The sequence below is a fragment of the Pleurodeles waltl genome, chromosome 9, assembly GCF_031143425.1.
Source record: "Pleurodeles waltl isolate 20211129_DDA chromosome 9, aPleWal1.hap1.20221129, whole genome shotgun sequence".
Lineage (NCBI taxonomy): Eukaryota > Metazoa > Chordata > Amphibia > Caudata > Salamandridae > Pleurodeles > Pleurodeles waltl.
The window spans coordinates 1,123,938,728-1,123,961,784 of NC_090448.1; the positions used below are offsets into that span (position 1 = coordinate 1,123,938,728).

The window sequence follows — 23,057 nt, forward strand, 5'->3', positions numbered from 1 at the left end:
CATCCACAGAAACGTATCCTATAAAGTTGGAGTTCTATATGGGCACTTAGAGGTGGTACATGGGAGTACCCCAATGCCCACTAACCCAGGAAGGACGATGGAGTTCACCTTTACTCTACAAAGTGGCTCCATTGAGTTAAGTCGACTGCTGGTAAGTGTTCCAATCTTCTGAAGAGACTTGGCACAATTCAGTTTTAAGTTTCATTTGTGTGAAGCAAAGATCACATAAGTGGAGGTCAGAGAGCTAGCTATGCTGTTTTGGAAAGAGCATGTCGCAAAACCGTTTACCTGTTGACAGCTGCAGAGCGCATGACAAAAACTGCAGAAAATGAGGAAATGAATAACAGACGTATCGTCGCAACTGAGTAACGGTTTGGGAGTAAGGCAGGGGAAGCTTCTGGAACCAGACTGTGGTACGCCTTCAGATTACAGTCCAAAACTCCAAGCCCTATTAAAGTCCTTTCGAGCGTTCCTGTGACTTTGCACGAGTTAATGGCTTCCGTGGACATTTAAACATTCATTAGCATATGATACAACTTATTTACACAATATCGAGCCAGCTCTTCCATTCGTTGAAGTTAATATGCATATTTTTAGAAGTGGCTGTGGGACAGAACATACAGAATCGACCTTAATAAAATGGGCACTCGGAGGGTAATACAAAACGAACCCATTAGCAACCACAGAAGAGGGCAAACGTAATAACAGAACCAATCAGGATGACCAAATTCGTTTAAAAACAAACACTCAACTATGCAGGACTAAACTAAAATGGGAAATGTTCAACTGCAAATATAATCTTCCAATTTCTCCTCCAAACTCAATCGTTTTTTTTTTTTTTTTGCAAGAAGGACGGACGGGTGCGGAACGGGGAGACTCACGAGAACGGTACAGATGGAAACTCAAGTCAACATAAACTGAAAAGTAAGATCTGTCAGAACTTGGGAAATTAGGTAATACTAAATCACTAAGGAGCTGGGGGTGGAGGGAGGCACAATTTCTTCAAAAGATAAAAATAAAAACATCACCAAACCACAAGGACATTACCTGGAGTTTGTGTTTTTTTTTATTTCAGTAAATGCATTGCACGGAAATAGTGTGCGTTAACCCACTGGGGACCATCTAACATCTCAAAAGCCACAAAGTTAAATTATGCAAACCAGCTCAATCAGAAGACAATGCATTCTGAAACTGGGTAGTCCAATTTAAAATGTTAGAAATGAAAGATCCAAGCTACTTGTGTGTTGCAAAGAATCAAACAATAAGTCTTACAAATCAGGCATGAATCCGAGTCGTGCACAGCACATAAACTGAAGGGGCCAGAGGCTCGGTAAGGTTTAAACCGGCTGTAATGTGCTTTGCACAACTGTCACCAGTGAATGCCCACTCAGCTTGTTTGCCTCTAAACTCCCACTTAAAGATGAGCATAGAAATACTGAAAAATCAAAAGCGTGTATGGGTCAGTGCCTCGAGGAAGCACCCCGAAGACCAGGGTAATACGACCTTTACATGCCATTTCCAGGGGGACACTTGTACTCAATATTTGTTTTTCCCCTATTGCACTGCCTCTCCATAGAATTCCTTTGAAATAGGAAACATTATAAAACCACACATTAAGCACATTCAGCCAAGCACTACAAATAACGTAGAAGATTCTGAAACGAACAGGGTCATACATAACTTAATATCAAGAGGCAAGTCCGAGAGGACAAGTATGTAAGCTCACCTGCCAACTAACACGAGACGAAAGATTTTCCACAATAATCCGGTGTTCTGTGCGAACGGGAGGTCCATATCTAATAGAGAAAATTCAAAGCATCAATGTAACGTAAAGTGCTACACTAATTTAAAAAAAAAAAAAAAAAACACGTTTGTGGCCGATTATAATCACTGCATGACTCCCTTAAAATCGGCTCCCACCCATACGCTCCCTGCTTTTTTAGGCGAGCATAACAAAAATATGACCAAATAGCCATCATTCGACCCACTCTGGTATTACAATATTTGCAAAAATAGATTGGATATTTAATGGTCGTCTGAAAGCAGATCCTGGAGAACGAATAGTGTAAAAATAAAAACGGCCAAATTCAGGAAAGAGAACATGTTTATCGAGTGTGTGCTCTGCTTAAGCTTTTCCTGACATTTCGGAGACCTGGTCAACTAATTTGTGACCTAATCTTTACAAACCAACTTTTAAAGGTGGGTGACACTGGCATCGTCACACTGAGTTGGCAGCAGATGACCACTGACAAACTGCCCAATCCAGCAGGAGATCCAGGCTGCAGCCTGCTGCTGAATTCACTGCTAGACGGGTGGCATTAAAGTGAGAGGAGCAAGGGAAGGCGTTGGCAACAACCAGAGTGAAAAAAAACAGGTAGAAAAGCAAGATCGGGGCAAAGTGATGCACAGAAAAAATAATCGTGCAGCTTAGGAAACAATCCAGCAGGCTGACAGCAGTCTGTCCAAGGTAAACCACACTTCAGAGCGCGTCACAATAAGCTGAGGAAAGGAACACAGGGGTACATCTGGGAGGAAGACAAACATAGGATTGCTGGAGGGAAGCGTCATCGGAATGCCAACCGCAGGAATGCTAATGGTGGCGCCATTTAGATTCAACCCTCTGTGCCCCACGGACAGCAGCATCCATGGAAGACGCTCCCGGGGCTACCACAGCAAGTGCTGTCCAGTGCTAAGTTCGCTGCCCCTGAAAGAACAGCACAAGTGGGCACTCGCCCGCCTCAGTCTTACAAGAGTCTGATACTGGCACCGAGGAGGGCGAGGGGATCCAGGGAAGCATAGGGACAAAGCCAGGGGGCATGAAAGGCAAAGGGCAAGGTTATAACAGACTAGAGGGCGGTACAAGGTAGACGACAGGTGCCAGGAGGGGGCACAGGTGGCACTGATGAAATGAGGTGGTACCGGTGTAGCGCAGAGAGGCAGGAGGAACCTAGGGGACGGGATACAGCAGAGCAGACTGTGCCAAGAGGTCATGGTTCTGACGGTCCAGGACTGGAGAAGTCTGGCTCAATGTTTAGAGCGGCAGACCCTGATGCAGAAATCTGGCCCGGGACCAGGGTTCAATTCCCGCCTCGGTGGGTCTTGGGCTCAATTTCCTCGGACCTGATAATTATCGCATCATGCCTAATCTAATTCATGGGTCCCACTAACTCTGGGCAATAGCTTGCTTAATCTCCACAACGGCCCCAACAGCGCTGGGATGCCTGGCTTCACCTTGGAGGTTGCCCAGGAGTGGGCACCTCACAGGGAAAAGCCAGGAGGGGTTCCACAGCGGTATGCGTACAGCGCCTTGAGACCCTAACGGGTAAGTAGCGCGCTATACAAGTACGAAGTTTACAGTTTTACAGTTTACGGTCCAGGGAAGGTGGGAGTGGAGGCATTGGGAGGGCATAAGCAGCATTGGGTGACTCATATCGATGAGCCCCAGAACTACCCAGCACGCTGGGCTCTGCGGTAACATGGGGACTGAACGTGGCAGAGGGATGGATCATCAGAATACGTGGAGGACGGCAACAAGAAGAATGGCAGACACTGCAGCCTGCTACCAATCAAACTGAAAGGCGGAGAGCGCTAGAGAAATGAACTGGAGGGATTGCGGTGGGTGACTAAGAGCAGCACAATCCCAGCTTCGGGAAGCAGCCGATCACCGTGCGCAGCATGGACATGGGGACCTCTAATGCAAGGAGAAGTGCAGGCCAGGCTTGCAGACCGTCCACAGTGACCAGGGTTACAGAAGGGTTTCTGGGTGCCGAACAGTATTTTCTTCCTGGGCTGGAACTAGGCGAGTCCAGAGTCTGGGAGCATAAACGGAGGGAGCGTGCTTGCGTTTTGAAATGTTTCTATTCTAGCCCTGGATGGAGCTGGACGGCAGGTCTGTAACTAACCACTGATACTTCAAAGAGAATGCTTTGCCGATCACGCTGCCAGATTTAAGCCAATAATCAATGAAAGGTGACATTCTGTGTTGCTTACGTTGCTCAGGTTTTGAGTCTTGATAACAGCCTCATACTGAAGTTGCTATGGGAGAACTGTGGCAATGATGCAAAAGATCGAGCAAAGCCTCTCACATGCATGACCGGACTCACTAGCGCAAATGTGAATGTGATAACCGAGAGATGGAAAATGACTGTGGGTCGCAAACTGACCAGAGAGGTTTTTTTGGGCAAAGTTTAAAATAAGGCAGGTTCCAAGTAAAGGGAGTAGCAATATCTTTGTATTAAATTTACAAACATGTCATTTCATTGACCCAAGTCCACTGGACCCTAAACAAGGACTGAAGTGTAAAGAGTGGCTGCACCGTATTTATAGTTTGAATAGCAATTAAAATGTACCTGGGCGCATTACTGCGGGACTGACGATAGCTGAATCTTGAAGGGAACCTGCCACCCATTCCACCACCGCCTCCACCACCACCACCTCCTCCTCCTCCACCGCCGAAGCCGCCTCTCCCTCTACGGTTTCTGGCATGCTCAATCGTTACCCTAAAGAAATAAGAAAAAAATATATTTAAAAAGTACAAAAACTCACAAGTCTTTACCTAGTGATGTTCAAAATAATGTTTTTTTTAAACCCAATTTTCACAGATTGTTAATACTCTATATAGTTTTATCAGTAAAGTTGCAAGCTAGTGGGAAGGTGTAGGAAGTTGGCTCTGTATGTGCTATTTCAAAGTAAGGAATAGCATGCACAGAGTCCAAGGGTGTGCCAATTGTGTAAACAAAAGTACAGGTTAGGGAAAGAACACTGGTGCTGGGGCCTGGTTAGCAGGCCTCAGCACACTTTCAAATTAAAACATAGCATCAGCAAAGGCAAAAAGTCAGGGGGTAACCATACCAAGGAGGCATTTCCTTACACAACACCCCCCCCCCCCCAAACGAAAGAGGATGAGACTAACCTTTCCCAAGAGAGTCTTCATTTTCTAAGTGGAAGAACCTGGAAAGGCCATCTGCATTGGCATGGGCAGTCCCAGGTCTGTGTTCCACTATAAAGTCCATTCCCTGTAGGGAGATGGACCACCTCAACAGTTTAGGATTTTCACCTTTCATTTGCATCAGCCATTTGAGAGGTCTGTGGTCAGTTTGAACTAGGAAGTGAGTCCCAAAGAGGTATGGTCTCAGCTTCTTCAGGGACCAAACCACAGCAAAGGCCTCCCTCTCAATGGCACTCCAACGCTGCTCCCTGGGGAGTAACCTCCTGCTAATGAAAGCAACAGGCTGGTCAAGGCCATCATCATTTGTTTGGGACAAAACTGCCCCTATCCCATGTTCAGAGGCATCTGTCTGCACAATGAACTGCTTAGAATAATCTGGAGCTTTTAGAACTGGTGCTGAGCACATTGCTTGTTTCAGGGTGTCAAAGGCCTGTTGGCATTCCAGTCCAGTTCACTTTCTTGGGCATTTCCTTGGAGGTGAGTTCAGTGAGGGCTGTCACAATGGATCCATATCCCTTCACAAACCTCCTGTAATACCCAGTCAAGCCAAGGAATGCCCTGACTTGAGTCTGGGTTTTTGGAGCTACCCAGTCCAGAATAGTCTGGATCTTGGGTTCGAGTGGCTGAACTTGGCCTCCACCTACAAGGTGTCCCAAGTAAACCACAGTTCCCTGCCCTATCTGGCATTTGGATGCCTTGATAGAGAGGCCTGCAGATTGCAGAGCCTTCAAAACCTTCTTCAGGTGGACCAGGTGATCCTGCCAGGTGGAGCTAAAGACAGCAATATCATCAAGATAAGCTGTGCTAAAGGACTCCAAGCCAGCAAGGACTTGATTCACCAACCTTTGGAAGGTGGCAGGGGCATTCTTTAAACCAAAGGGCATAACAGTAAACTGATAATGCCCATCAGGTGTGGAGAATGCGGTTTTCTCTTTTGCTCCAGGTGCCATTTTTATTTGCCAGTACCCTGCTGTCAAGTCAAAGGTACTTAAGAATTTGGCAGCACCTAATTTATCTATGAGCTCATCAGCTCTAGGAATTGGATGAGCATCTGTCTTGGTGACAGAATTGAGCCCTCTGTAGTCCACACAAAACCTCATCTCTTTCTTTCCATCTTTGGTGTGAGGTTTGGGGACTAAGACCACTGGGCTAGCCCAGGGGCTGTCAGAGCGCTCAATTACTCCCAATTCCAGCATCTTGTGGACTTCCACCTTGATGCTTTCCTTAACATGGTCAGATTGTCTAAAAATTTTGTTTTTGACAGGCATGCTGTCTCCTGTGTCCACATCATGGGTACACAGGTGTGTCTGACCAGGGGTTAAGGAGAAGAGTTCAGGAAACTGTTGTAGGACTCTCCTACAATCAGCTTGCTGTTGGCCAGAGAGGGTGTCTGAGTAGATCACTCCATCTACTGTGCCATCTTTTGGGTCTGATGACAGAAGATCAGGGAGAGGTTCACTCTCTGCCTCCTGATCCTCATCTGTTACCATCAACAGATTCACATCAGCCCTGTCATGGAAGAGCTTAAGGCGGTTCACATGGATCACCCTCTTGGGGCTCCTGCTTGTGCCCAGGTCCACCAGGTAGGTGACCTGACTCTTCCTTTCTAGCACTGGGTAAGGGCCACTCCATTTGTCCTGGAGTGCCCTGGGAGCCACAGGCTCCAGAACCCAGACTTTCTGCCCTGGTTGGAACTCAACCAGTGCAGCCTTTTGGTCATACCAAAACTTCTGGAGCTGTTGGCTGGCCTCAAGGTTTTTGGTTGCCTTTTCCATGTACTCTGCCATTCTAGAGCGAAGGCCAAGTACATAGTCCACTATGTCTTGTTTAGGCTCATGAAGAGGTCTCTCCCAGCCTTCTTTAACAAGAGCAAGTGGTCCCCTTACAGGGTGGCCAAACAGAAGTTCAAAGGGTGAGAATCCTACTCCCTTCTGTGGCACCTCTCTGTAAGCGAAAAGCAGACATGGCAAGAGGACATCCCATCTCCTTTTGAGTTTTTCTGGGAGCCCCATGATCATGCCTTTTAATGTCTTGTTGAATCTCTCAACTAAGCCATTAGTTTGTGGATGGTATGGTGTAGTGAATTTGTAAGTCACTCCACACTCATACCACATGTGTTTTAGGTATGCTGACATGAAGTTGGTACCTCTGTCAGACACCACCTCCTTAGGGAAACCCACTCTGGTAAAGATACCAATGAGGGCCTTGGCTACTGCAGGGGCAGTAGTCGACCTAAGGGGAATAGCTTCAGGATACCTATTAGCATGATCCACTACTACTAGGATGTACATATTTCCTGAGGCTGTGGGAGGTTCTAGTGGACCAACTATGTCCACACCCACTCTTTCAAAGGGGACCCCCACCACTGGAAGTGGAATGAGGGGGGCCTTGAGGTGCCCACCTGTCTTACCACTGGATTGACAGGTGGGGCAGGAGAGGCAAAACTCCTTAACCTTCTGGGACATATTGGGCCAGTAGAAGTGGTTGACTAACCTCTCCCACGTCTTGGTTTGTCCCAAATGCCCAGCAAGGGGAATATCATGGGCTAAGGTCAGGATAAACTCTCTGAACGACTGAGGCACTACCACTCTCCTAGTGGCACCAGGTTTGGGGTCTCTGGCCTCAGTGTACAGGAGTCCATCTTCCCAATAGACCCTATGTGTTCCATTTTTCTTGCCCTTGGACTCTTCAGCAGCTTGCTGCCTAAGGCCTTCAAGAGAGGGACAGGTTTCTTGTCCCTTACACAGCTCCTCCCTTGAGGGTCCCCCTGGGCCTAAGAGCTCAACCTGATAAGGTTCAAGTTCCAAAGGCTCAGTTCCCTCAGAGGGCAGAACTTCTTCCTGAGAAGAGAGGTTCCATTTTTCTGACTGTGTTGCAGTTGGTTTCCCAACTGACTTTCCTTTTCTCTTGGTAGGCTGGGCCATTTTTCCAGACTCCAGCTCTACTTTTTCACACTGTGCCTTGCATTGTGCTCTTGTTTTTACACACACCAGTTCAGGGATACCCAGCATGGGTTTTTAGTTCTACCTCAGCCCATGCTGAGGACTCCAGGTAATTTCCAAGCAGACAGTCTACTGGGATGTTTGAGGAGACCACCACCTGTTTCAGGCCATTGACCCCTCCCCATTCTAAAGTTACCATTGCCATGGGATGTGCTTTAGTTTGATTGTCAGCATTGGTGACTGTATAAGTTTTTCCAGTCAGGTATTGGCCAGGGGAAACCAGTTTCTCTGTCACCATGGTGACACTGGCACCTGTATCCCTCAGGCCCTCTACACTTGTCCCATTAATAAAGAGCTGCTGTCTGTATTTTTGCATGTTAGGGGGCCAGGCAGCTAGTGTGGCTAAATCCACCCCACCCTCAGAGACTAGAGTAGCTTCAGTGTGGACCCTGATTTGCTCTGGGCACACTGTTGATCCCACTTGGAGACTAGCCATTCCAGTGTTACCTGGATTGGAGTTTGGAGTGGAACCTTTCTTGGGACAGGCCTTGTCTCCAGTTTGGTGTCCAGACTGACTACAGTTTCGACACCAGGCCTTTTTGGGATCAAAGTTTTTACCCTTGTACCCAGGATTGTTTTGTGAAGAGGCTCTGGGCCCACCCTCCTGTGCAGGTTTTTGGGGGCCTTTAGAAGACTCTTGACTATTTTTATTTTTGGCTGTCTCACCACCTTTCTCCTGGGGAGGTTTTGTGACCCCTTTCTTTTGGTCACCCCCTGTGGAAGTTTTGGACACCCTAGTCTTGACCCAATGGTCCGCCTTCTTTCCCAATTCTTGGGGAGAAATTGGTCCTAGGTCTACCAGATGCTGATGCAGTTTATCATTGAAACAATTACTTAACAGGTGTTCTTTCACAAATAAATTGTACAGCCCATCATAATTACTTACACCACTGCCTTGAATCCAACCATCTAGTGTTTTTACTGAGTAGTCTACAAAGTCAACCCAGGTCTGGCTCGAGGATTTTTGAGCCCCCCTGAATCTAATCCTATACTCCTCAGTGGAGAATCCAAAGCCCTCAATCAGGGTACCCTTCATGAGGTCATAAGATTCTGCATCTTGTCCAGAGAGTGTGAGGAGTCTATCCCTACACTTTCCTGTGAACATTTCCCAAAGGAGAGCACCCCAGTGAGATCTGTTCACTTTTCTGGTTACACAAGCCCTCTCAAAAGCTGTGAACCATTTGGTGATGTCATCACCATCTTCATATTTAGTTACAATCCCTTTAGGGATTTTCAACATGTCAGGAGAATCTCTGACCCTATTTATGTTGCTGCCACCATTGATGGGTCCTAGGCCCATCTCTTGTCTTTCCCTCTCTATGGCTAGGATCTGTCTTTCCAAAGCCAATCTTTTGGCCATCCTGGCTAACTGGATGTCCTCTTCACTGGAGTTATCCTCAGTGATTTCAGAGGTGTTGGTCTCTCCTGTGAGGGAACCAGCATCTCTGACTATTATTTTTGGAGTCAGGGTTTGAGAGACCCTGTTCTCCCTAGATAGGACTGGTAGGGGGGAATTGTCCTCCAAGTCACTATCCTCTTCCTCTGAGTTGCCACCCTCAGAGGGGTTGGCCTTTTCAAACTCTGCCAAAAGCTCCTGGAGCTGTATTTTGGTAGGTTTGGGGCCCATTGTTATTTTCTTTATTTTACAGAGTGACCTTAGCTCCCTCATCTTAAGATGGAGGTAAGGTGTGGTGTCTAGTTCCACCACAGTCACATCTGTGCTAGACATTTTGCTTCTAAAAGTTGGAATACTTTTTAAGAATCTACAACTGGTTCTAGAATCTAATTCAAACTTTTACAAACTTTTAAACTCTAAAAGAAATGCTAGACAGGATCTAACACAAGGCCCTAGCAGGACTTTAAAGAATTTAGAAAACTTTTCAAATTGCAAAAATCAATTTCTAATGACAATTTTGGAATTTGTCGTGTGATCAGGTATTGGCTGAGTAGTCCAGCAAATGCAAAGTCTTGTATCCCACCGCTGCCACCAATGTAGGAAGTTTGCTCTGTATGTGCTATTTCAAAGTAAGGAATAGCATGCACAGAGTCCAAGGGTTCCCCTTAGAGGTAAAATAGTGGTAAAAATAGATAATACTAATGCTCTATTTTGTGGTAGTGTGGTCGAGCAGTAGGCTTATCCAAGGAGTAGTGTTAAGCATTTGTTGTACATACACAGACAATAAATGAGGTACACACACTCAGAGACAAATCCAGCCAATAGGTTTTGTTATAGAAAAATATCTTTTCTTAGTTTATTTTAAGAACCACAGGTTCAAATTTAACATGTAATATCTTGTTTGAAAGGTATTGCAGGTAAGTACATTAGGAACTTTGAATCATTTCAATTGCATGTATACTTTTCAAGTTATTGACAAATAGCTATTTCAAAAGTGGACACTTAGTGCAATTTTCACAGTTCCTGGGGGAGGTAAGTTTTTGTTAGTTTTACCAGGTAAGTAAGACACTTACAGGGTTCAGTTCTTGGTCCAAGGTAGCCCACCGTTGGGGGTTCAGAGCAACCCCAAAGTCACCACACCAGCAGCTCAGGGCCGGTCAGGTGCAGAGTTCAAAGTGGTGCCCAAAACGCATAGGCTAGAATGGAGAGAAGGGGGTGCCCCGGTTCCGGTCTGCTTGCAGGTAAGTACCCGCGTCTTCGGAGGGCAGACCAGGGGGGTTTTGTAGGGCACCGGGGGGGACACAAGCCCACACAGAAATTTCACCCTCAGCAGCGCAGGGGCGGCCGGGTGCAGTGTAGAAACAAGCGTCGGGTTTGCAATGTTAGTCTATGAGAGATCAACGGATCTCTTCAGCGCTGCAGGCAGGCAAGGGGGGGCTTCCTCGGGGAAACCTCCACTTGGGCAAGGGAGAGGGACTCCTGGGGGTCACTTCTCCAGTGAAAGTCCGGTCCTTCAGGTCCTGGGGGCTGCGGGTGCAGGGTCTTTTCCAGGCGTCGGGACTTAGGTTTCAGAGAGTCGCGGTCAGGGGAAGCCTCGGGATTCCCTCTGCAGGCGGCACTGTGGGGGCTCAGGGGGGACAGGTTTTGGTACTCACAGTCGTAGAGTAGTCCGGGGGTCCTCCCTGAGGTGTTGGTTCTCCACCAGCTGAGTCGGGGTCGCCGGGTGCAGTGTTGCAAGTCTCACGCTTCTTGCGGGGAGATTGCAGGGTCTTTAAAGCTGCTCCTTGAAACAAAGTTGCAGTCTTTTTGGAGCAGGTCCGCTGTCCTCTGGAGTTTCTTGTCTTTTTCGAAGCAGGGCAGTCCTCAGAGGATTCAGAGGTCGCTGGTCCCTTGGAAGGCGTCGCTGGAGCAGAGTTCTTTGGAAGGCAGGAGACAGGCCGGTGAGTTTCTGGAGCCAAGGCAGTTGTCGTCTTCTGGTCTTCCTCTGCAGGGGTTTTCAGCTAGGCAGTCCTTCTTCTTGTAGTTTGCAGGAATCTAATTTTCTAGGGTTCAGGGTAGCCCTTAAATACTAAATTTAAGGGCGTGTTTAGGTCTGGGGGGTTAGTAGCCAATGGCTACTAGCCCTGAGGGTGGGTACACCCTCTTTGTGCCTCCTCCCAAGGGGAGGGGGTCACAATCCTAACCCTATTGGGGGAATCCTCCATCTGCAAGATGGAGGATTTCTAAAAGTTAGAGTCACTTCAGCTCAGGACACCTTAGGGGCTGTCCTGACTGGCCAGTGACTCCTCCTTGTTGCTTTCTTTGTTCCCTCCAGCCTTGCCGCCAAAAGTGGGGGCCGTGGCCGGAGGGGGCGGGCAACTCCACTAAGCTGGAGTGCCCTGCTGGGCTGTGACAAAGGGGTGAGCCTTTGAGGCTCACCGCCAGGTGTCACAGCTCCTGCCTGGGGGAGGTGTTAGCATCTCCACCCAGTGCAGGCTTTGTTACTGGCCTCAGAGTGACAAAGGCACTCTCCCCATGGGGCCAGCAACATGTCTCTGGTGTGGCAGGCTGCTGGAACTAGTCAGCCTACACAGACAGTCGGTTAAGTTTCAGGGGGCACCTCTAAGGTGCCCTCTGGGGTGTATTTTGCAATAAAATGTACACTGGCATCAGTGTGCATTTATTGTGCTGAGAAGTTTGATACCAAACTTCCCAGTTTTCAGTGTAGCCATTATGGTGCTGTGGAGTTCGTGTTTGACAGACTCCCAGACCATATACTCTTATGGCTACCCTGCACTTACAATGTCTAAGGTTTTGTTTAGACACTGTAGGGGTACCATGCTCATGCACTGGTACCCTCACCTATGGTATAGTGCACCCTGCCTTAGGGCTGTAAGGCCTGCTAGAGGGGTGTCTTACCTATACTGCATAGGCAGTGAGAGGCTGGCATGGCACCCTGAGGGGAGTGCCATGTCGACTTACTCGTTTTGTCCTCACTAGCACACACAAGCTGGCAAGCAGTGTGTCTGTGCTGAGTGAGAGGTCTCCAGGGTGGCATAAGACATGCTGCAGCCCTTAGAGACCTTCCTTGGCATCAGGGCCCTTGGTACTAGAAGTACCAGTTACAAGGGACTTATCTGGGTGCCAGGGTCTGCCAATTGTGGATACAAAAGTACAGGTTAGGGAAAGAACACTGGTGCTGGGGCCTGGTTAGCAGGCCTCAGCACACTTTCAATTGTACACATAGCATCAGCAAAGGCAAAAAGTCAGGGGGCAACCATGCCAAGGAGGCATTTCCTTACAGAAGGTTTTTGGACCTTTCTTGGAAATGTACTCTCTGTAAATGACAGTGCGCTACCACATCATGCTTTGTAATATATTTATTAAAAGTGAGTCTTTGAACATAAACACAGAAACATTCCTGCCATGATGCTAATGCTATTATTAAACTAAGAGGTAAGTCATGGATCATTTGTCCCCTATATGTGGACTAGATTTTTATCATATATGGAGCAAACATGTCTATGTAAATCAAACTAAAGTTTTTTGTATAGCAAAAATGCTGAGCTCACATATTTGAAGGTGCACGTGTATGTGAGAATGAAGAAAAAGGTGACTAAACTAATTGCTTAGGATCACACAATTTGAGACCCATTTAACGGTCAAGTACATTACAGTAAAAGCGAGTAAATCATTTGAGTTACCCGACCTGCAGGTCTAGTAATATATTTATAATTTTTTGAGGCCTGGTCCTGGGGTCTCATTTAGTGGAATCAATTATTGTAGACTGGAGCAGTGGGCTGTACAACAGAATGGTGCGTTGAACAGAGCAGGGCATCAAACTGTCAGTGAAGTAGAGTTTTAGAGTGGAATAGGGTGAAGTACTGTCAGTGAAATATTGTCACGTGTAGTGTTGCGGAGTACAGTGGAGTACTGCATCATACTGGATTGGGGTAGCAGAAGTTCGTACAGTGCACAGGCACACAGTGAAGTAGAGTGGCATAGAGTGGAGTACACTGTGGTAGAGCACAGTTGGATACATGGAAGTAGTGTCAACAGTGGAGCAGCATAAGCGGAGTATAGAACAGTGGTTAAGAGTGGGATAAAGCGTAGGACAGTGAACTACACTGGTGTTGAATAGAGTGTAGTAAAGTGTCAGACTATAATGGCATGGAGTGCAGCAGAGTACAATGTCAAACTGGAGTACTGTTGTTCAGTAGAGTGTACTGGGGTGTCATACAGTACTGGAAAGTGACAGTAGAGCGGCATATAGTCTAGTTTTTTTTCTTTCTTTTTTTAGACGAGCACAATACAGTGTTGTACAGTGGAATAGCATAGTGTTAGAGTACAATGGCATATCAAGAATTGTGTACAGTGTCAGTGGTCTAGAGTATCAGGCTAGTGTTATACAGTGGCATACTGTATATTACAGTGGAGTGAAGGGGTATTCACGGGAGTAAAGCGCCAAGAGAGGCATGGGGTGATGCATAGAGTATAGCTGTGTGTGAAACAGTGGAGCTGTGTAGAGTGGATTGTTGTATAATACTACAGAGTGAGGAAGTCTTGTACAGTAGTCGAGTGGAGAAACATGGTATGGAGTAAAGTACAGTAGAGGTTATTAGTGTATCGAAGAGTGGCATGGAGTGGAGAGTACTGGCGTAGCATAGGTAGTTATAAACTAGAGTGAGGTGCTGTGTCATAGAAATGTGTATAGTCAAATAGTGTGTTGTACATTGGAGTGTGAGGGCAAAGAGGTGGACACTGAGCTGTACAGGGATAAAGTGGAGCAGAATGTCATAGAATGCCATGGAGTGTAGTAGACTTTTATAGAGTGGAGTTAGTGGCATAAAGTGGATTACCATAAAGTGGAGTAGCATACAGTAAATACTGTATAGTGGAGTGTAGAAGAGCGGAGTGGCAGAATGAAATAGCACAGACTGGAGTGGTGCACAGTGGAGTCGCATACTTTGAAGTGGCGCAGAGTAAAGTCAAGGAAACTATTACATTTGGAGTGGGGTCTCATCCATTAGAGTAGAGTGCTGTGCCACACAGTGTTGGAAACTATTGTACAATACTCTATGACAGTGTGCAGGCACAGAGCGGAGTGAAAATACGGACAGTGGAGTGCAACAGGATAGAGTAGTCTAGTAAAGTGGTACAGAGTTTTTTGAAGTGGAGTTATATAGAGTGGAAGAGTACACAAGTGGTGTAGACTTATGTAGCGTAGATTAGAGTTGCATAAAGTGGAACAGTGTAGAGTTGAGCAACGCAGACTCGAGCGGTACAAAGTGTAAAAGCATAGTGGAGTGGCGTGAAGTGTAACGGTGTACAGTGTAGTGGTTTAGGCTTGAGTGGTGTATTGTGGGGTAGAGTAACAGCATAGAGTGGCGTCGCGTACAGTGAAGAGGAAAAGATTGAAGATGCATACAGTGCAACAGAATGGAGTGGCACACAGTGGAATAGTGTTGAGTGGAGTAAGAAGGAATACACTGGCAATCAGTTGCGATTTTTCTCTTTTTACCTATCGTATTTGTTTACAAAATCATGCGACTATAAATGTGTCTTTTAGTTGTTTATGTACTAATTCTGAAACTTTACGTATGCAGTGTAGTTTATTTTTTGGGCTTCCTTGCTACTTTTAGTAGGATTGTGCTACACATGAAGCCCAAAGCGAAGGAAAGCTGATCGTTGTCATAAAATGTAAGATTTAGTTTTCTTAATGGCCAATAATCATGTACTCCATATAGTTTGTTTGGCTTGTTGTGCACAGCTTTATTTTTTGAGCCAGACAGCATGCAAAGAAAACTTATGTAGATTAAGATTTATTCTATTTATTATCTATTGGTATCCACTAGCATGTGACCATCAATAGGTCTTGCAGTTGCTCATGTAGTAAATCTGAACCTTTGTATATGCAGTCTAGTTTATTTTTGGGCTTCCTTGCTACTTTTAGTAGTACAGTGCACAAGATAACACGAAGTTGAGAAATCATCTGTAGGAAGTTTGCTCTGTATATACTATTTTTCAATGTAGTGAAATCATTAGGCCTAAGGACTTTTGTAGGAAGTTGGCTCTGTATGTACTATTTCAAAGTAAGAAATAGCATGCATAGAGTCCAAGGGTTCCCCTTAGAGGTAAGATAGTGGCAAAAAGAGAATTCTAATGCTCTATTTTGTGGTAGTGTGGTCGAGCAGTAGGTTTAACAGAGGGCAGTGTTAAGCATTTGTTGTACACCCACAGGCAATAAATGAGGAACACACACACTCAAAGACTTACTCCAAGCCAATAGGTTTTTACATAGAAAAATAAATTTTCTTAGTTTATTTTAAGAACCACAGGTTCAAGATTTACAAGTAATACTTCAAATGAAAGGTATTTCACTCAGGTATTCTAGGAACTTTGAATAATCACAATATGTACAGTTTTGACAAAAATGTCAATAAGCTATTTTAAAAGTGGACAGTGCAAAAATCAACAGTTCCTGGGGGAGGTAAGTATACGTTAAGTTCACAAGTAAAACACTTACAGGGTTCAAAGTTGGGTCTAAGGCAACCCCAAAGTTACAACAGCAGCTCAGGGCCAGTCAGGTGCAGAGGTCAAAGAGGTGCCCAAAACACATAGGCTTCAATGGAGAACAGGTGTACCCCGGTTCCAGTCTGCCAGCAGGTAAGTACCCGCGTCCTTTTTGGGGGGGGGGGGGGGGGGGGGGCTAGCAGGCACAGAAATTACACCCTCAGCGGCACAGGGCGGCCGGGGGTGCAGAGTGCAAACAGGTGTTGGGTTTTGTATAGAAATTAATGGGGAGACCTGGGGGACTCTTCAACAATGCAGGCATGCACAGGGAGGGCTCCTCGGGGTAGCCACAATCTGGGCTAGGCAAAGGGTCGCGTGGGGGTCACTCCTGCACTGGAGCTCGGTTCCTTCAGGTCCTGGGGGTGCAGTGCTGGTTCCAGGCGTCGGGTCCCGTGTTACAGGCAGTTGCGGTCAGGGGGAGCCTCTGGATTTCCTCTGCAGGCGTTGCTGTGGGAGCTCAGGGGGGTCATCTATGGCTAATCACGGGCTCCAGTCGCCGGGGAGACCTCCCGGTAGTGTTGGTTTTCCGCAGGTCGAGCCGTGGGCATTGGAGGCAGAGTGTAAAGTCTCACGCTTCAGGCAGGAAACGTGAAGCCTTTAAAGTTGTTTCTTTGTTGCAAGAAAGTTGCAGGTTGTTGAACAGGGTCGTTGTTCACTGGAGTTTCTTGGTCCTTGGTTGCAGGACAGTCCTCTGAGGCTTCAGAGGTCGCTCGTCCCTGTTGGATGCGTTGCTGTTGCAGTTTTCTTCGAAGTTGGAAGACAGGCCGGTAGGGCTGGGGCCCAAGCAGTTGTCGTCTCCGTCTTCATTGCATGGCTTCAGGTCAGCAGTCCTTCTGGTTAAGGTTGCAGGAATCTAGTTTCCTAGGTTCTGGGGCACCTAAATACTGAATTTAGGGGGGGGTGTTTAGGCCTGGGAGGGCAGTAGCCAATGGCTACTGTCCTTGAGGGTGGCTTCCCTAATCCTATGGGGGAATCCTCCATCCACAAGATGGAGGATTTCTAAAAGTAAGGGTCACCTCAGCTCAGGACACCTTAGGGGCTGTCCTGACTGGTGGGTGACTCCTCCTTGTTTTCCTAATTATCTCATCCAGACTTGCTGCCAAAAGTGGGGGCAATGGCCGGAGGGGCGGGCATCTCCACTAGCTGGGATGCCCTGTGGCGCTGTAACAAAGGGGGTGAGCCTTTGAGGCTCACCGCCAGGTGTTACAGTTCCTGCAGGGGGAGGTAAGAAGCACCTCCACCCAGTAGAGGCTTTGTTCCTGGCCACAGAGTGACAAAGGCACTCTCCCCATGTGGCCAGCAACATGTCTGGTGTGTGGCAGGCTGACAAAAACTAGTCAGCCTACACTGGAAGTCAGGTATGTTTTCAGGGGGCATCTCTAAGATGCCCTCTGAGTGTATTTTACAATGAATTGCACACTGGCATCAGTGTGCATTTATTGAGCTGAGAAGTTTGATTCCAAACTCCCCAGTTTTCAGTGTAGCCATTATGGAACTGTGGAGTTCGTGTTTGACAAACTCCCAGACCATATACTCTTATGGCTACCCTGCACTTACAATGTCTAACGTTTAGCTTAGACACTGTAGGGGCACAGTGCTCATGCACCTATGCCCTCACCTATGCTGCAGCCCTTAGAGATCTTCCCTGGCATCAGGGCCCTTGGTACCAGGGGTACCAGTTACAAAGGACTTACCTGGGTGCCAGGTGGTGCCAACTGTGGAGACAAAGGTACAGTTTAGGGAAAACATTGGTGCTGGGACCTGGTTAGCAGGGTCCCAGCACACTTTCAAGTCATCAGCAAAGGCAAAAAGTCAGGGGGTAACCATGCCAAGGAGGCATTTCCTTACACCATCACTAAACATTTACCTACTCTATTTACCTGCAGTACCCCCACAGAATCATCTGTGCCTCCTAATATGCAATACTACCATATTTCATAAAAATCCAGCTGAACAGTTTTTGTTGAATGCGAAATGCAAAAGCCCATTAAAATGCACTAGATCCAAGGCTTGTTTATGGGACACCCCCCCCCCCGACCAAAAGCCGCAAATCTTTGTCCCCCGCCCAAAATGAAACAGGGTTAGGAGGTCTGCAAAGTTTTGCACAATTTGTCAAACGGGTGTAGTTATGGGTGACGGGGGGGAGAGATGGTGGGTGGGCGGCATTCTCTGAAGTCCCTATGGGTCACTAACTGCTTCGTAACCCTTCATCTGTATGTAATTCACATCCATCCACTGTCACCCAGTCAAGGCTTAAACGTCTGCAGAGTAGGGTGATTTCTAATCTCAGTTTCACTTAGACAAAACAATATTTGCTTATGCTGCGTTCAAACATCCCCTGCAGTACCAGGGCATTTTTCAAGGATTAGCCATAAACAGAGGAAGGGGGGTCTCAAAAATAGGCATACAATACAAATTCCACAGGGGCTCAGGTCAAGAACACAGAAGTTAAGCTCCATCTTATTTATGAGATTAAACTTAAGGAGATATATCACTCAAGACTGTCTAAAAAATCTATTTTTACTTCCACAACACCAAGATACCACAGTAAAAAATAATAAAAAAATAAAAATATAAAGGCCATTGAGCGAAACAAACTGTAGCAAACATGGAAACCAGTGAGGTACACATGGAGAACAATTCACCTTTCACTGCATAGCTCTTTGCCATTAAGTTCATAGACTGCATCCTCTGCATCTCTGTGATCTTCAAATTCCTAAAAGACCACAGGAAAAACAAAGCAAATGTTAACTACAATTACATAGCCTACTACAAGTGTGCGGATGCAAATCGTTTGATTAGATTTACACACATCTGAGAAAGTTATGAATTGAAGCAAGAACACTTCAGTAGTAGGTTAGATCGATGCATAACAGACTAAATCACATTTCAGCAATGACAACTGGAGACGGTCTGCAATTTTTAAATGTATAGATTTGAGAAAAATAGTTGCTGCATTTCCACTTATTGATATGATAAGCACACCGATGTCAAATTAATGGAGCTGTAGGACAGTCACAAAACACCATAGGCATTCAGATATTATGCAAATAAACGTTTGTCTCCCCCCCCCCCCCCCCGAATGGCAGAAAACAGGAGAAAAGGAAATAACTTGTGATACTGGTTGTCTTGTCATGAGCTTTTGATCAGGAATATTGTAGCCTAATTGTATTGTATCTTATGTGCTACGTATTTCCATGTCGTGAGTGAGGACCACTGAAGTGCAACTATTGTGTTATGGGACACAGCGTGTAGCAATATGGTGGATGATGAGGCGTGAGACACAGAAGCAGTTTCTGGTTCTCAGTGTGCTGGTAGCTTTGAGCAGCTCTGCATGTCCCTTTATGGTATGTGTGATTGCAGCCTGCTTAGCTGGTTATTGCACTAGGTTGTCCAACCTAAGACTGTTTAGTTATGGTCCAGAGCTGCCATGTTTGGAGCAGGAGTGAAGTGGAAAGATCTGTTATGATGGGTATTTTAACTATCATCTCATATCTGAGTGTCATCGTGAGATGTAAATAACCGGTCACTATATAGATACCTGGGGCCTGCAGTGGTGGACTAGATTAAAGTCTTTCGAATTGTCCTGCGGTGTGATAGATCTCTTCAGTTATTTCCTGCTTGGTGATGAACATCCATCGTCAAACTGTGTAATTTCAATACATTTTTTTATATTTTACTTTAGCAACCCTTCAAATGAGGTTCAGAGTATGTATATTTCTTATACTAGAAGTGAGATGAATTAACACTAGTCATCTCTGCTGTGATTTTGTTTGTTGTATTAACACTGTACAGGGTCAAAGGCAAATCATCCACACAATAGGAAGGCTAGCTGGTTGTTGACTGTTGCTGTATCAATGTTATGTTCTTTAATGAGGCAAGACTGAAACGATGTAAGAGGTTGAAGGCCCTTAAACAGAGGACGATGTGGAGCAGAATCGACATATCTTGAGAAAAAATAGACTGGTTACGTTAATAGGTGCATTAAGTTAAAGTTAGCCCATGGACACGTGTAGTAAGTAGCCACTATCCTGCACTACTTTCATCATCTGGGGCTTAATCTTCCAGGGTAGGTTTATACACAGCTTAACTCCACACCATTCCCAGAAAATATTCAGGAGGAAGGATTGACGTGTGTAGGAAAGCATCTGCAGAAGCAAGTCACGAAAGGGCATGCAACATAGAAGTTGCAGCAAACAAGTATTCTGTCATGTTTGTAAATTTCAGCTATTTTTGCTTTTAATACCTTTTTTTTTTTTAAATAAAAAATTACTCAAATTACTGATTTCTCCCAATGTTATATGTTTATGTCTCGACTAGAGTTGGATAAACAAGAAACTGATGGTTTGGAAAGATAGTCATTAACATTTATTACTGCTTTACAACTAACAGAAAAAGAAAACCTAATAAAGCAGGTAGTGATTCTTGGCCATTAAAATCCAAGAGATTAAACCCAATAGCCACAGATCTGCAGCTCTGGACTAAAAGAAACAGATGAGTTTAAGCAACAGCTTTTCAAGATTGACTAATTCACTGAAATCCAAGTCCAACAGATTGGCACCAGTGAAAGCTCGGAGGAATTAGTGTTCTCCACGTGGCCCAAATGGCTCAAAAGAGGCCACCAATCTCCAGTTAAACCTATTTAATGCATTTGCTGTGGCCAAGAGATGTGTTTTAAGTGAAGAGCAATGGCTATCCCCGCTGAGATTTAAAAAGCTTTCATTTAAAAAAAAATAATTTTAAGTATTTACAAGAGTACTTTTTATAAAAGTACTAGGAAAAAAACTGGATTTTTTTGAGGACTAGGAAAAAGCATTGTCTTAATCTTATCTGTCCATTGTTAAACAATGATTTTTACTGTATGCCCTGAGAGCTGGGATCTTTCTTTGGGGACCTATACCAGTACAAAAAGTAAGGACCAGCTCATTGGGCATACATTAGGCACAGAACATGAAGGTTGCCCACTTTTGGTGCACAAGGATTGAGATAAAACTCGGAATGTCAAATACAGTGACTTAATGAGGTGAGAGCATACCTGTCCTGCACACCCTTTTCAACCTGAATCCTTGCTATTAGTGTGCTACGACTATTATAATCCTCCTCGTCCCAGATATCTGTGTAGAGTGTCTGAGTATTCCAAGTAAGCCAACTGGAATTTCAAAGTTCAAGAGCTTATCCCCAAAGCAAGTTCTGGTTCCCCTGGTCAAATATAAAACTGAAGTTGACAAACCAGTAACACAGCTTCATCTGCAACTACAATGGAACTCCTGGTACTTCTTGGTCTAGTGCAGGGGTCCTAACTATGGTCTGTGGGCCAGATCCAGCCCTCTACAAGATTTTAGCCAACCCTCTGTGTTCCAAAGCCTTGGATTTTAATGATCCAAGGGATATATATACACACAATTTTTTGTGTGCAGCAGAACCTTTTGATGACTTTTCCCCATTGTAAATTTTTTGAACAGCAATGTCGTGTATGCCAGATCCTCCAAAAACTCAAAGTTTCTAGGGCAGAACTTATAACAGATACGTTGCTCCAATGGCCCAGCACTCTTCTATTCAACAATGACCCTTTTCATACAGCTGTGGGCCAACAAATGAGGCATGGACCACTTTTCCTCAAATAGGCTCCCTGTAGCAGAAAAAAAGTTTGGCGGGCCCACCCTAAATCCGATGCAAGACTCCATATCTTCACATACAAATATTTTTTCAATCAATACGCTAAGCAATGTCAATGAGTCCAGTGTCCATTTATTACAGAAACTTGAAAAGCAACAGAACTTATTTTTGTTCAACCATTATTAACAGCTCAAGTTTATTTGGAATTTCTTTGCTGAAGTTCTTTTTTGGAGTGTTTATTTTTCTTATTGTGTGCTACTAAACTGAACAAATTCTCTTAATGTAAACTTGCAAAATTTGTATTTAAAAAAATGAACGGCCTGCTTTTCGTATCTACAGTTAGGTAACTGATTATTTTGTCAGAGCATTTGCCAATGTTTGACATTTGTACTCAACTGTAAAACATCTCCGTTTAAGCATGGCAGTGTTTCTTTGTAACTGCCACATTTCTCTTTTGTTCTAAAACACATCAAATGATTATTACAAAAAAAAAAAAAGATCAAAGTAAACCTTATTCATTGATTTAACTTTTATTGATTGACAAACTGATTTTTTTTTTTCCAACCAGCAAATATGTATAAAATATACGATGTGGCCCTTGTACTGAAAGCTTTGGAGACCCCTGTGCCTAGTGAGATGCTTTACAATGTGACTAAAAGGTAAAAATAAATACACCAAAATAGAGTTTAAAAATGCCCGTGATCGAGGCTGCCACCATCATATTATATGTGCATACACACAACGTATGCATGTTTCTACTGAAGGACATGGGTGTTTTTTGGTCTGTTACAAATCAGAGTTGGTACCGGCATCTAAAGAGAACAAAATGTACAAAAGTTTGTGTGGTTTTTTTTGGAGAGGGGGGGGGGGGAAGAGGAGGTTAAATGTTATAAATGGGGTGCTGGTGCAGAAATAACACGAGGGTGGGCAGAGAGAAACGGCTAAACAAAATAAGGAATGCCAAAGCAATGCAGGAGAGAAAAAGCAATAGGGGCACGGGCAAGCATACGAGGGAGGGGAAAGTAATGGGCAACAAATCAACGGGGAGCGCATGGGAAGAGACGTACACAAAGGAGGCAGTTCTAAAGAAGTGCCTCACAAAAAAACAATATTGCTTGACAGGAAGGCGTTAGAAGCAGCGATCCCAGTTAATCACAGAAACTAACTAGGTAATGCTCCATAGGCAGAACAAACAAAGTTGTCAAGCTATGACACCAATAGACAATAGGCAGATGAGAATGACTAGGAAAGCCAACAAATGTTGAGCAATGGACGGGCTCCATGTCACTATTATTTATGTTCTTGGTACCCAAAATAGGCCTCCCAACAGTTAGCACATGTGCTGTCTAATAGGCTTGTCCTAAAAATGGGCAGAACATAGAGGTTCACTACAACAAGCTGGCAGCAAAGATTGCGGTCAAAAGATTATTTGGCCCACCAGCACTGGAAGCTTTCATAACTATTTCTCCAACAAAGCTGGTACTCTGGGCTTTCAAGCATAGGGTCTGCAACACATTCCATATTCTGTCAAGAAACCTTGTAA

General features: G+C 45.2%; 1 protein-coding gene across 2 annotated transcripts in view; it reads right to left on the reverse strand.

Moving 5' to 3' along the window:
• LOC138260411 (serine/arginine-rich splicing factor 5-like) overlaps positions 1–23,057 on the reverse strand; it is a 49,591-nt gene that overhangs the window by 17,553 nt on the left and 8,981 nt on the right. For both annotated transcript variants that reach the window (XM_069208866.1, XM_069208867.1), the window contains 3 exons: positions 18,544–18,614; positions 4,350–4,499; positions 1,727–1,796 (listed from right to left, as the gene is read on the reverse strand). In XM_069208866.1, the coding sequence (XP_069064967.1) occupies positions 1,727–1,796; positions 4,350–4,499; positions 18,544–18,614 (291 nt within the window). The remainder of the gene's footprint in view (positions 1–1,726; positions 1,797–4,349; positions 4,500–18,543; positions 18,615–23,057) is intronic.